This window comes from Pristiophorus japonicus, chromosome 1, assembly GCF_044704955.1.
Source record: "Pristiophorus japonicus isolate sPriJap1 chromosome 1, sPriJap1.hap1, whole genome shotgun sequence".
NCBI classification, from domain to species: Eukaryota; Metazoa; Chordata; class Chondrichthyes; family Pristiophoridae; genus Pristiophorus; species Pristiophorus japonicus.
The window spans coordinates 42,094,233-42,106,983 of record NC_091977.1 but is presented as its reverse complement, the minus strand read 5'-3'; the positions used below and the strand labels follow the sequence as shown (position 1 = coordinate 42,106,983).

The window sequence follows — 12,751 nt, the reverse complement described above, 5'->3', positions numbered from 1 at the left end:
CTCTTCCGCGGCTACGTTCGTGTTACAGTGTCCCTGGAGATGGAGCACGCGGTGTCCACTGGTACACTTGCGGCCTTCTGCGAGAGGTGGGCACCGGAGGGACTGGAGTGCATCATCACCCCCGGCAACCAAATTTTAATATGATTTTATATGTTTTAAAGTTTAATTTGTTTTATTGCCGGTTTTAGTGTCCCCCTCCCCTTTTATAGGGGGCATTTGAAAAATTTATGGTTTTAGTGCCCAAAAAAACACACAAAAAAAAAAACACGGAAAAAAAAACCAAAAAGGAAAAAAAGCAAAAAAGGGCCTTGAAAAATGTTTGGATGTTTGGAGTGTCCCCCAGATGAGGGGGCACTTGATTTAACTGGTTAATTTTGTTTCCAACCAAAAGAGTTGTATCTGCAACTTCAGTCCCACGCTCCTGATCTTTGGGCATCCGGTGCAGAGGGGAGCGGGCAGATCGGAGAGCCTCCTGGTAGGACTGCTCCTGGGCCTGGCCAACGTGGCCATTAGCAGGTCTAGGTAGAGGGTGGTCAAGGGGGTTGTTCAGCCTGACTGCCTGCCTCTCTTCCGTGGCTACGTTTGTGCTACAGTGTCCCTGGAGATGGAGCACGCGGTGTCCACCGGTACGCTTGCGGCCTTCCGCGAGAGGTGAGCACTGGAGGGACTGGAGTGCATCATCACCCCCGGCAACAAATTCTAATTTGATTGGTTTAATGTTCAAAAGTTTAATTTGTTAATTTGCCGGATCTAGTGTCCCTTTAATAAAGGGGCACTTCATTTAAAGTTTCACAAAAATACTTGTAGAGCTGTTGCATTGTAAGTGGATTATAGCCAGTCAAGTGATGTTCACAAGACTCAATAAAACTCCAGTCAGTTGGGTCTAGGTTATCCACAATGAAGTGATAGGCAATAGGTTGCTATGAATTCTTAAGCAAAGAACCCATGAAGCAAATACATTTCACCCCTCATGAACTCTTCTTGCTCATGTAAATCATGAAACACATTCAGAATGCCAAAAAGAAATACCCATCCTCATCACCTTGTATGGTATAATTTAAGTGCAATCAAGAATAATGAAGGGATGTACTGGCGAGACAAAAAACATAAATGCAAAATTGACAGACTAGTCAGCAAGACCAACAAAATGTAATTGAAATTGTGAAACCACAAACTTTTACCACACAGCTCCCTTCTTGCTGTTTCTCTGGGGTTTTTGCAGCTTGTCCTCTGAAGTTACAGCAGACCGGTGGGAATGAAATTCCCAGAGAAATTCACCCCCTTTGTAGCGCTATGCTGTACAGAGCTGTGTATTGTATCAGTGCCGATAGAAACAGTGCAATTCAAATTTAGCTCATTATCTTTTCAACACCAGCCTGTTGCTTAGTTTTGAAATGCAGACAGCAAACAGCTGGTTTGTTCTAAAGTAAGCTTGTTGTTCATTGCTGGGTAATTGTTTAAAAAAAAATCAAACCAATTTTAGCTTAATATTAACTGTCCAGTACTTCTCAGATTGCTGTGTGAGCTTTCCAGGAATGTATCGGTTTGTTTCATTATTTAATGACTGTGAAATGGTCTCAATAAAGCTTCTTCATCACTCACCAGACAATTCTCCAACTGTATCTTCCCCACAGAGCAAACATCAACCCTCAATGTCTTCTGATGTAAAGCAGCTTGGGTAATGGCCACCCTGAATACCTCACTGAAGACGAGAGTCTCTGTAACACTATGAACCTTTGTGCGGAACAGGCTGCTGGAGTCACACGAACTGGGAAGCAATGCAGCTCTGATGTACCTGCAGGATCGAGAGATCAACTTTTACACAAAGGATTGAAATGGTTAAGGATTTAATAACCAGTGACAGTGTAAGATCAGCAAAGAGAAAAAGACATTCAGAGCATTTGTCATTAAAGAATAGGATGTGCACAGATCATTTTCCATTTCTGTTTTTATACCCTCTAAATATTTTTCCTCTGCACTTTGCTCCTAAATTCATTCAATGCCTTTCTGAGGTAAGGTTCCACAGATGGGTATATGTCCTCTAGTACCCATTCATGTGTGAGCCTGACCAGTGAGTGTTAACACAGATAGTGCATGATTTATTGCTTCTCATTGTGACCATGCTGTGTGAATGCTAAAATGAGCGTAAGTAGAAGTGATGACTGGAAAAGTGCTGATGCTCTGAGTCCTATTAGGTACACATTGGGGATGAAATTGGGTGCCTTTGTGCCTCTCGACAGTGCCCACAGGGGGGCGCTAACAGGGCACAAATGGCTTTGCGTCTGGGCACGGCGACAATGTCGACTCCCGCTATATTCGGCGGGAACTTTGCAGCGGTGCTAAGGCGTTGCGCTCCAATCTCCTTCGCCTGGAGATCGAGATGTCACCACATCACTCCGGTAGCACCCTGGACCCAAAATTGCCTTCCCCCAGAGAATACCCGCAGCTGCAGGAGGCGTGCATCGGGCGGGCAGCCGCTTCGGGGGCGATGCTTAAAGGCGAGGTGGCTGAGGTAAGTAAAGAAAATAACATACCTTTTTTCTTCCAGCTTTTTCCGCGGGTTCCTGTCCGTGCTCGATCAGCCCAGCACTCAGCTCGAGTGCCGGGCTGATCGTGCGGAATCGGGGCTGCCGTCGTAGTCCTCGTAAGTTGTTTTTATTTTGCAGCGCCTGCAGTGGTGGCCCTTCCCTTTAAAGGGAGGGAAGGAGCCTTTCAACCCGGTAACACTGCACGGCCCAGTGTGCAGCCCATCCCTAATTGCCCTTGAGAAGGTGGTGATGGTTGTCGCAGTTTGTTTATAACTGAGCGGCTTGCTAGGCTATTTCAGAGGGCAGTTAAGAGTCAATCACATTGCTGTGGGTCTGGAGTCACATATAGGCCAGACTGGGTTAGGATGGCAGATTTCCTTCTCTAAAGGACATTAGTGAACCAGTTGGGTTTTTATAACAATCTGGTAGGGTCATGGGTCACCATTACTGACAGTAGCTGTTTTTTTTTTTACTTACACCTTGCATCCCGGTGGCACGAGTAGGGCGGTGGGATCTCTCAGCTGCACGATGATTATAATAAAACTTGCAGTGGTGGAATCGTACCTGTTGCAGACACATTAAGAAAAATAATCAGTCAGATATTTTGACACAGAAATACTGGACAGGCGCAACTGTGTAAAGTGGTGAGCGAGCAGGAATGTTCTACGTTTGATCCTTGTTCAGTGCTGAGTTAACTCATGTCAGCTGGTCAGTGGCACTACAATTGTCCTCAGTGACCTTAGGTGAAGGAGGCAACTATCAGCCAGGGTTCCTGCTTATCATCGCTATCCACAAATCCCTACTGAAAGTGAATATGTGGGGTCATTGGGTGAATACAACAACAGCTTACATTTATATAGTGCTTTTAATGTAGAAAAATTTAGAATATAGTATTGAGCTCAGCTGTGAGGGTCGAACCCCCAAACAGGCCACCAACATGCACTTTCTACACTCAAAATTTATGATGGCCTACTTGGGGAATTTACTGTTGGGTCTATGGAACTTATACAAAAACATTATTAATTCATGAGTTGTGGGCGTCACTGGAAAAACTGACGGGAAGAGGACAAAAAAGGGAAAAGAAATTCTGGGTCACAAGTTCAGCCATGCAGAATTAATTTGAAAAAAATCACTTACTTCAGTCCTATCTGGATTTGAGCTGCCTCGAGTGGGGAAGTCTCTGCTTCACTGTAAACAGCATCTTCGGTTTCACTTGGCCTAACAGCAGAGTTGTAAAATTTAAGTTAATGGAAATTGTAAAAGAAACAAGATGAACAAGAGACCTGGGAACAGTAAAAACCTACCATAAAACACATGATAAATTTGCCCAGAGAATATGTCACAGCCAAGTGAGAGTTATGCTCGATGGTTATTGATTTGGTTTAAAAAGCACTCACGTATTCTGTATAAGAGTCTCCCCAACACTTATGGGAAACACAGAACAGGTGCAAATTATATGCTGGATTTTGCAATAAGTGCTGTCGATGTGGAAGATACAGTGCTTGTAATTTTAGAGATAATTCCACGTTCCCAAGCTCCCAGTGGGGAGCTATACTCACAGGGAGTACAGGTTGTAGAATCGGGACTACAATGTTGCAGCCCGATCTCTGACCTGCGCTCCTTGTGAGCATGGCTCCCACTGGGAGCTCATGATTGTGGGGTAGCATTTTAAAGTTGCTTTGCCACTTAAAAAAAAAGCACTTACCATCAATGTTCCCCCGGTGACTCAGTGGGTAACACTCTCCAGGTGGGAGGGGCTAGGAGTGAGCAGGTCCTGCTGATTACTGCAGGAGTTGGAGTGAGTTTGTAACAAGTTGGTGGTGGGTTTTTGGGTGTTTTTTTTCAAAGTTTAGGGCCTATTTGGCCCATAAACATCAGACAGATGACTGCTGAGGGACCTGGAGTGCCAGGCCCCTCAGAGGACAATGCTCCGAATATGAATTTAATCAGGGGAGAGAATGTCTTGAGAAGGGAGAATAAAAGGCTGAAAGATTTGGGCCGGGGCCCCAGAATATTTGGAAAAGAAAACACGGTGTGGTTCACTGCCAGGATAAGGATATGTGAGCTTGGGATATCATCCAGGCAGCACATGAGGACTGCGTGATGGAAAGTTACTTTGCCTGCCAACCAAAGCCGAATGTTGGATTCGAAGTGACGGTCAGTGGCCGAGAGGAGGTGGAAAGCCTTTTACTGAGCCTGAAGGTTGGTGAGAAGTACTTGGATGTATCTTTGTTGTATTCTGAAGAGGTGGTAGTTTTATTCTTAAACCTGCCAGTTTATATTGAGGACGATGTGCTGATAAAAAGTTGGAGTCATGGGACATTAAACTTTGCTCAGTAATAAAGAGGAGATACTATCCCGGAACATGTGTAGCCGATGGAACCCGTTATGTAAAAGTGCGGTTCCCAGAGGGGCTGAAGTCATTACCCTACAGCATGAAATTCGAGACATTGGAAGGAGTGCAGTACTTCGGGGTTCTTCGTTATAACCAGGTGAAGGTTTGCTATTAGTGTCTTGGACACGACCATTTAGAAAGAAGCTGTTCAGACCTGTACTGTTATAACCGTGGCAAGTCTGGACACATCGCTCGGAACTGCAAGACAGAGAACTGTGCGGTTTGTCACAAAGGCCCCACCCACTGGGAGTGCGAGGCAGAAGAAACATAGAAAATAGGTGCAGGAGCAGACCATTCGGCCCTTCAAGCATGCACCACCATTCAATATCATGGCTGATCATGCAACTTCAGTACCCCATTCCCGCTTTCTCTCCATACCCCTTGATCCCTTTAGCCGTGAGGGCCACATCTAACTCCCTTTTGAATATATCTAACGAACTGGCCCAACAACTTTGTGGTAGAGAATTCCACATGCCCACAACTCTGAGTGAAGAAGTTTCTCCTCATCTCGGTCCTAAATGGTTTACCCCTTATTCTTAGACTGTGACCCCTGGTTCTGGACTTCCCCAACATCAGGAACATTCTTCCTGCATCTAACCTGTCCAATCCCGTCAGAATTTTATATATTTCTATGAAATCCCCTCTCATTCTTCTAAATTCCATTGAATACATGCCTAGTCGATCCAGTCTTTCTTCATATGTCAGTCCTGTCATCCCGGGAATCAGTCTGGTGAACCTTCGCTGCACTCCCTCAATAGCAAGAATGATCTTCCTCAGATTAGGAGACCAAAACTGTACACAATATTCAAGGTGTGGCCTCACCAAGGCCCTGTACAACTGCAGTAAAACCTCTCTGCTCCTATACTCGAATCCTCTTGCTATGAAGGCCAACATGCTATTTGCTTTTTTAACTGCCTGCTGCACCTGTATGCCAACCTTCAATGACTGATGTACCATGACACCCAGGTCTCGTTGCACCTCCCCTTTTACCAATCTGTCACCATTCAGATAATAATCAGCCCTCCTGTTTTTACCACCAAAGTGGATAACCTCACATTTATCCACATTATACTGCATCTGCCATGCATTTGCCCACTCACCTAACCTGTCCAAATCACCCCGCAGCCTCTTAGCATCCTCCTCACAGCTCACACTGCTACCCAGCTTAGTGTCATGTGCAAACTTGGAGATATTACTTTCAATTCCTTCGTCTAAATCATTAATGTATATTGTAAATAGCTGGGGTCCCAGCACTAAACCTTGCGGTACCCCATTATTCACTGTCTGCCATTCTGAAAAGGACACATTTATTCCTACTCTCTGCTTCCTGTCTGCCAACCAGTTCTCTATCCACGTCAATACATTACCCCAATACCATGTGCTTTAATTTTGCACACTAATCTCTTGTGTGGGACCTTGTCAAAAGCCTTTTGAAAGTCTAAATACACCACATCCACTGGCTCTCCCTTGCCCACTCTACTAGTTACATCCTCAAAAACACCAAGGAAGCTCCTTGAGCAACGAGGAGATGGGAGAAGGAGCAGGAAGTGTGAGTGGAGTGGCCAGAAGAGCGGAGCAGGCGGAGGACAAAGCCGCCGAAAGGAATGAGGAAAAAGCGCAAGAAGAGGCAGAAAATTGCGGAGCAGAAAACAGGATGGAGATGGTGGAAAACACACCAAGTATGGTGGAAAAGGACAAAGTCAGCGGAGGACATCACGGGTCAGGGACAGAGTCGAACCATGATATGGCTCGCCTTCAGGTGTCCGCGGGGGGAGCAGACGCAGGTGCAGGGTGCGGGGTAAGTGTAAGTACTCCAAAGAGGGACGGGGAATTGTATATCTTGGGGAGCAGGAGGGAGCAAGACCAGGAGAAGGTGCAAGAGGCAGGGTCAGCAGGACGGGAACGGGGAGACAAAGACGCCAAAATGGAGCAAGATGGGTGGAGACACGCCATTGTCCCAGAGAGAGAAGAAACGGAGAGCAAGGGTCAGTGGTGGAGGTGAGGCCGAAGGGAGTGGCACTGTTGGGAGAAACCAGGTTAGTAGGAGAAGTCTCTAAGGAAGATTCTGTATCTGACGGGGAACAGGGACGGGAGATTACAGAACAGTGAGGAGTCAGAGGAGGATGGAGACATGGAATTGGGGGGTGAGGATGGGGGGGGGGGGGGCATCATGTGGAAAGGGAAAAGTTAGTGAGGGGCAGAAGGGGAAGAAGGGGCAGTTCTGCGGCATAAATTTAATGTGAGGAAGAGGCTGAAACTGCAGGGGAAGTTCAAGCAGGAGGTGAAAAAGAGCTGGAGGCTGCAGGAGAAAGCAACAGCTGCCCAGAAGGTTGGGAAGGAGCATGGGAGGAGGGAAGAGCCAGAAATGTATTGATGATGGGGGGATTATCAGGCACACTTCTTTTATTAGCAGCAATGATTACATTGGTCTCGGTTAATGTGAACGGACTGAGGGAGGAGAAGAAATTGCAGCAGTTGTTGCAACGTTTTAACGACACTGCAAGAAACCTTTTGGTATGAGGATATCCTAGAAAGAGTTAGTCAGGGAGAAGTAATAACCGGAGAGGGGTGGCTGTTTTAGTGAGTTCGCCCATAAGAGAACATTGCATTGGTGGACAAGGACAGATTTTTACAGCTAAAGGTACAAATAGATGAAGTGAATTGTGAACTCTTTAATATCTATGTGCCGAATGACCATTGCAAGCGCCGTGAATTTTTTCAGTGGTTATTCACAGAAGTGGCAGAGTCGGAAAACCTTTGTATAATGGGGGATTTTAATGTATTTTTATCTCGGTGGACAGTTCAGCTCAGATGACCTTTAAGGATGATAACTCCAGAGAGATGATTGTTTAAAAATGATGGCAAATTTAAATTTGAGAGACTTATGGAGAGATTGGAACCCCATAAAAAGGGAATTTTCCAGAAGTGATTGTGTGAGTAATGTTTTAAAACGGAGCCGAATAGATGTTGTGTTAATGTGGGAAGGGTTAAGTTCTGAGGTGATGGGAGATTTACTATAAAAAAAATTTTATACTGACAACTCGGCTTTGGTTCTTAAAATTAGGAACAGCAGAGTTAAGATCGCTCCAGGGGTGTGGATTTTAAACAATCAGTAATATAAATAAATTGCTTTTAAAGAAGGGATTTTAAATATAATAAAGAATGCTCGGAAGGAACCTTTATCTTGAAAGAAAAAAAAAAGTTTGGTGGGACAATTTCAAATATGAGGTAAAAGTTTTTTTCGGTACGTTATGGGAAAGAAAGAGCAACAGCTAACCGGCGTCAAGAAGAGAATATAAACAGAGGGTTTACAGATATTTGTAAAGCAGTTAACGGAGTGGTTAAGTGGTCAGAGACTAAGTGGAAGGTTTTAAAGGAAGAGTGGGAATTATTGCAAGCTGAAAATTGCATGTGGGCCATTCTCGGCACAAAGGCTAAAGATGCATTGGAGGAAGAAAGATGCACTAGATATTTTCTAGAGCAAGAGAAGTTGCGACAAAGGTTATTGTTAAATGGAGAGTTGAAGGTTGGGGAAAAGATCATTAATGAAAGTGGGGAGATTATGGAGGTGGCTAGTAGCTTTTATCAAGAGTGATATACAAAAGGCGACATTTCCAAATTGGCGATGGAGAAGGTTAGTGCTTGTATTGAAGAGGATTTAAAGGAGGATGAGTGAAGCATGTGTGACAAAGTAGTAAGATTAGCGGAAATAAAAATAGCAATAAGTGGAATGAAGGGGGGGGAAAAGCCCAAAGTCTGATGGACTAAGTGCAGAATTTTATAAAGAATTTTTAGAGATTTTAAGTCCATTAGCCTTAGAGGTTTTTAAGGCGATTAAAACGGAGGGAAGCCTGGCCCCATCTATGAGGAGAGGTATCATAAGTTTAGCTTATAAAAATAAAGGGGATAGAAGGAATCTGAAAAATTGGAGGCCCATCACATTATTAAATAAGATCTTGGCGAGGGTTATGGCAAATCGTATGAAGGAGGTGATAGCGCAGATAGTTTCGCCCTCAGTCTTATGGAGGCATAAGCCAGGACATCGTTGACTCTGTGGTCCCAATCCAAGATGCGATAGAAGTCATGGAAGAGAGTGGGAGGAAAACTCATGTGCTAAAGATGAATCAAGAAAAAGCCTTCAATAGAGTCTTTCATGAGTTTTTATTGATGGTTTTGGAAGCATTTGGCTTTGGGGAAAATTTCATTGAATGGATAAGGATTTTTTATTCAAACACATTTAACTGTGTTAAATGTAATGGTTTTTTATCCAAGTATTTTCCAATACAGAGATCAGTGAGACAGGGTTGTCCCCTGTCCCCATTGTTGTACACATTGGTAGCAGAACCATTAGGTTACATGATGCGAAAGGAACAAGGCGTGGTCGGGATTGCGGTTCCCAGTTCCGGGCAGGTGTCAGTGATACAGCAATATGCAGATGACACGACCTTAACGTTGAGAGATGGGGAGTCCATGAGGAAAACTATGGGAGTAGTGGAGGAGTATTGTAGAGCTTCAGGAGCCAGAGTAAATTATACTAAGTCCCACTGCCTGGTTGTGGGAAGGAGATGGGGTGAGTGATTGGAGGAAAGCCCTTTTAAGGTGGTGGAGGTTTTAGAAGTTCTGGGGTTGCATATGGAATGCAAGAGGATAGGGATGAAGTGGATCGCCTAAATTAGGAACCGAAGGTTGTGAAAATTAAAAAGATTTTGAGAAGATGGGAAAGAAGGTGGTTAAAAGTGTAAGGAAGAGCGACAGTGGTGGCAGCTCTCCTGCGATCTAAGCTATGGTACTTACTGACGGTGGAGGATATTCCTGAGTGGGAGGAAAACTTTATCCGAGAGGTTTGTGTAAAGTTTTGATGGGAAGGCAAACCAGCCTTGGACAGCGAAATCAGGGAGGACTCAATATCCCAGATACTGAGGTGAAGAAAAAATCCTTTAGAATTAGATGGGTGAAGAGATTTCTTCAGAAGTCAAATACAAGTTTTTGGAAGAGTTGTTTACATATATTTTTTTAATTAAGTGGGATAGGAGGACAGGGAATATTCTATATGGAATACAACAATATTTGAAATCGATTAAACCTCTCCCAATGTGGGTGTCGACAAATAGCCCTTATTTTTGAACAGGTGGATCAACATTGAAGGAGAGATATTATTTAATCAAGCTTTTATAAAAGCCTGTATTATATATGTGAAAGATATATTATATGAGGTAGATGTTATGGGATGAGTAAGTGGGATGTTGGACCATAGGGGTTGAGAACATTTTAAGGTGAGTGGCCCTTTGGAAGGGGATGCATGGTTGCCAGAAGCAGTAGTGAGGGACATGGTTTTGGAAGAGGATCAGGAGGTTGAGGAAAAAGCAATTAAAATCACATATGGGTAGATTGTGAGGGCAATATCACAGGATTGGATGGAAGAAATAAATACGCAAATCGGCAAAGGAGGTATAATGTATCCCGCTTTCCCAAGCTTTCTGCTGGAGAAATGGGAGGAGTTGGTCCAATTTGACAACTGTAATACTCGAGATTTCTGTGGGGTATTTAGAGAACGGAGATTCAAGACACCTGCTGGTCAGGAGTTTTGGCAGAATATAGATCCACAGCTGGACTTCAACAGGATTTGGAAGGGAGTGTGAGTGAATTTTAAATGTCCAGAGTGGATTGAACTGGATTTCAAATTGGCTCATAACCGGATGTTTATCATGATGTGGAATCTATATGGGTAGAGCTGCAGAACACCAAAGGGCAAAAAACGTTAGTGGGAGTTGTGTACAGACCTCCAAACAGTAGTAGTGATGTTGGGGAGGGCATCAAACAGGAAATTAGGGGTGCGTGCAATAAAGGTGCAGCAGTTATAATGGGTGACTTTAATATGCACATAGATTGGGCTAACCAAACTGGAAGCAATACGGTGGAGGAGGATTTTCTGGAGTGCATAAGGGATGGTTTTTTAGACCAATATGTCGAGGAACCAACTAGGGGGGAGGCCATCTTAGACTGGGTGTTATGTAATGAGAAAGGATTAATTAGCAATCTCGTTGTGCGAGGCCCCTTGGGGAAGAGTGACCATAATATGGTGGAATTCTGCATTAGGATGGAGAATGAAACAGTTAATTCAGAGACCATGGTCCAGAACTTAAAGAAGGCTAACTTTGAAGGTATGAGGCGTGAATTGGCTGAGATGGATTGGCGAATGATACTTAAGGGGTTGACTGTGGATGGGCAATGGCAGACATTTAGAGACCGCATGGATGAACTACAACAATTGTACATTCCTGTCTGGCATAGAAATAAAAAAGGGAAGGTGGCTCAACCGTGGCTATCAAGGGAAATCAGGGATAGTATTAAAGCCAAGGAAGTGGCATACAAATTGGCCAGAAATAGCAGCGAACCTGGGGACTGGGAGAAATTTAGAACTCAGCAGAGGAGGACAAAGGGTTTGATTAGGGCAGGGAAAATGGAGTATGAGAAGAAGCTTGCAGGGAACATTAAGACGGATTGCAAAAGTTTCTATAGATATGTAAAGAGAAAAAGGTTAGTAAAGACAAATGTAGGTCCCCTGCAGTCAGAATCAGGGGAAGTCATAACGGGGAACAAAGAAATGGCGGACCAATTGAACAAGTACTTTGGTTCGGTATTCACGAAGGAGGACACGAACAACCTTCCGGTTATAAAAGGGGTCGGGGGGTCTAGTAAGGAGGAGGAACTGAGGGAAATCCTTATTAGCCGGGAAATTGTGTTGGGGAAATTGATGGGATTGAAGGCCGATAAATCCCCAGGGCCTGATGGACTGCATCCCAGAGTACTTAAGGAGGTGGCCTTGGAAATAGTGGATGCGTTGACAGTCATTTTCCAACATTCCATTGACTCTGGATCAGTTCCTATGGAGTGGAGGGTAGCCAATGTAACCCCACTTTTTAAAAAAGGAGGGAGAGAGAAAACAGGGAATTATAGACCGGTCAGCCTGACATCGGTAGTGGGTAAAATGATGGAATCAATTATTAAGGATGTCATAGCAGTGCATTTGGAAAGAGGTGACATGATAGGTCCAAGTCAGCATGGATTTGTGAAAGGGAAATCATGCTTGACAAATCTTCTGGAATTTTTTGAGGATGTTTCCAGTAGAGTGGATAAGGGAGAACCAGTTGATGTGGTATATTTGGACTTTCAGAAGGCGTTCGACAAGGTCCCACACAAGAGATTGATGTGCAAAGTTAGAGCACATGGGATTGGGGGTAGTGTACTGACATGGATTGAGAACTGGTTGTCAGACAGGAAGCAAAGAGTAGGAGTAAATGGGTACTTTTCAGAATGGCAGGCAGTGACTAGTGGGGTACCGCAAGGTTCTGTGCTGGGGCCCCAGCTGTTTACACTGTACATTAATGATTTAGATGGGGGGATTAAATGTAGTATCTCCAAATTTGCGGATGACACTAAGTTGGGTGGCAGTGTGAGCTGCGAGGAGGATGCTATGAGGCTGCAGAGCGACTTGGATAGGTTAGGTGAGTGGGCAAATGCATGGCAGATGAAGTATAATGTGGATAAATGTGAGGTTATCCACTTTGGTGGTAAAAACAGAGAGACAGACTATTATCTGAATGGTGACAGATTAGGAAAAGGGGAGGTGCAAAGAGACCTGGGTGTCATGGTACATCAGTCATTGAAGGTTGGCATGCAGGTGCAGCAGGCGGTTAAGAAAGCAAATGGCATGTTGGCCTTCATAGCAAGGGGATTTGAGTACAGGGGCAGGGAGGTGTTGCTACAGTTGTACAGGGCATTGGTGAGGCCACATCTGGAGTATTGTGTACAGTTTTGGTCTCCTAAC

General features: G+C 44.4%; 1 protein-coding gene across 3 annotated transcripts in view; it reads right to left on the bottom strand.

The window, feature by feature from the left end:
* The window catches only part of LOC139263028 (protein WWC2-like), a 296,134-nt gene that overhangs the window by 36,967 nt on the left and 246,416 nt on the right, over window positions 1-12,751 (bottom strand). For all 3 annotated transcript variants that reach the window (XM_070878495.1, XM_070878504.1, XM_070878514.1), the window contains exons 13-15: window positions 3,666-3,746; window positions 3,006-3,092; window positions 1,603-1,795 (exon numbers count right to left, since the gene is read on the bottom strand). In XM_070878495.1, coding sequence (XP_070734596.1) covers window positions 1,603-1,795; window positions 3,006-3,092; window positions 3,666-3,746 — 361 coding nt within the window. The remainder of the gene's footprint in view (window positions 1-1,602; window positions 1,796-3,005; window positions 3,093-3,665; window positions 3,747-12,751) is intronic.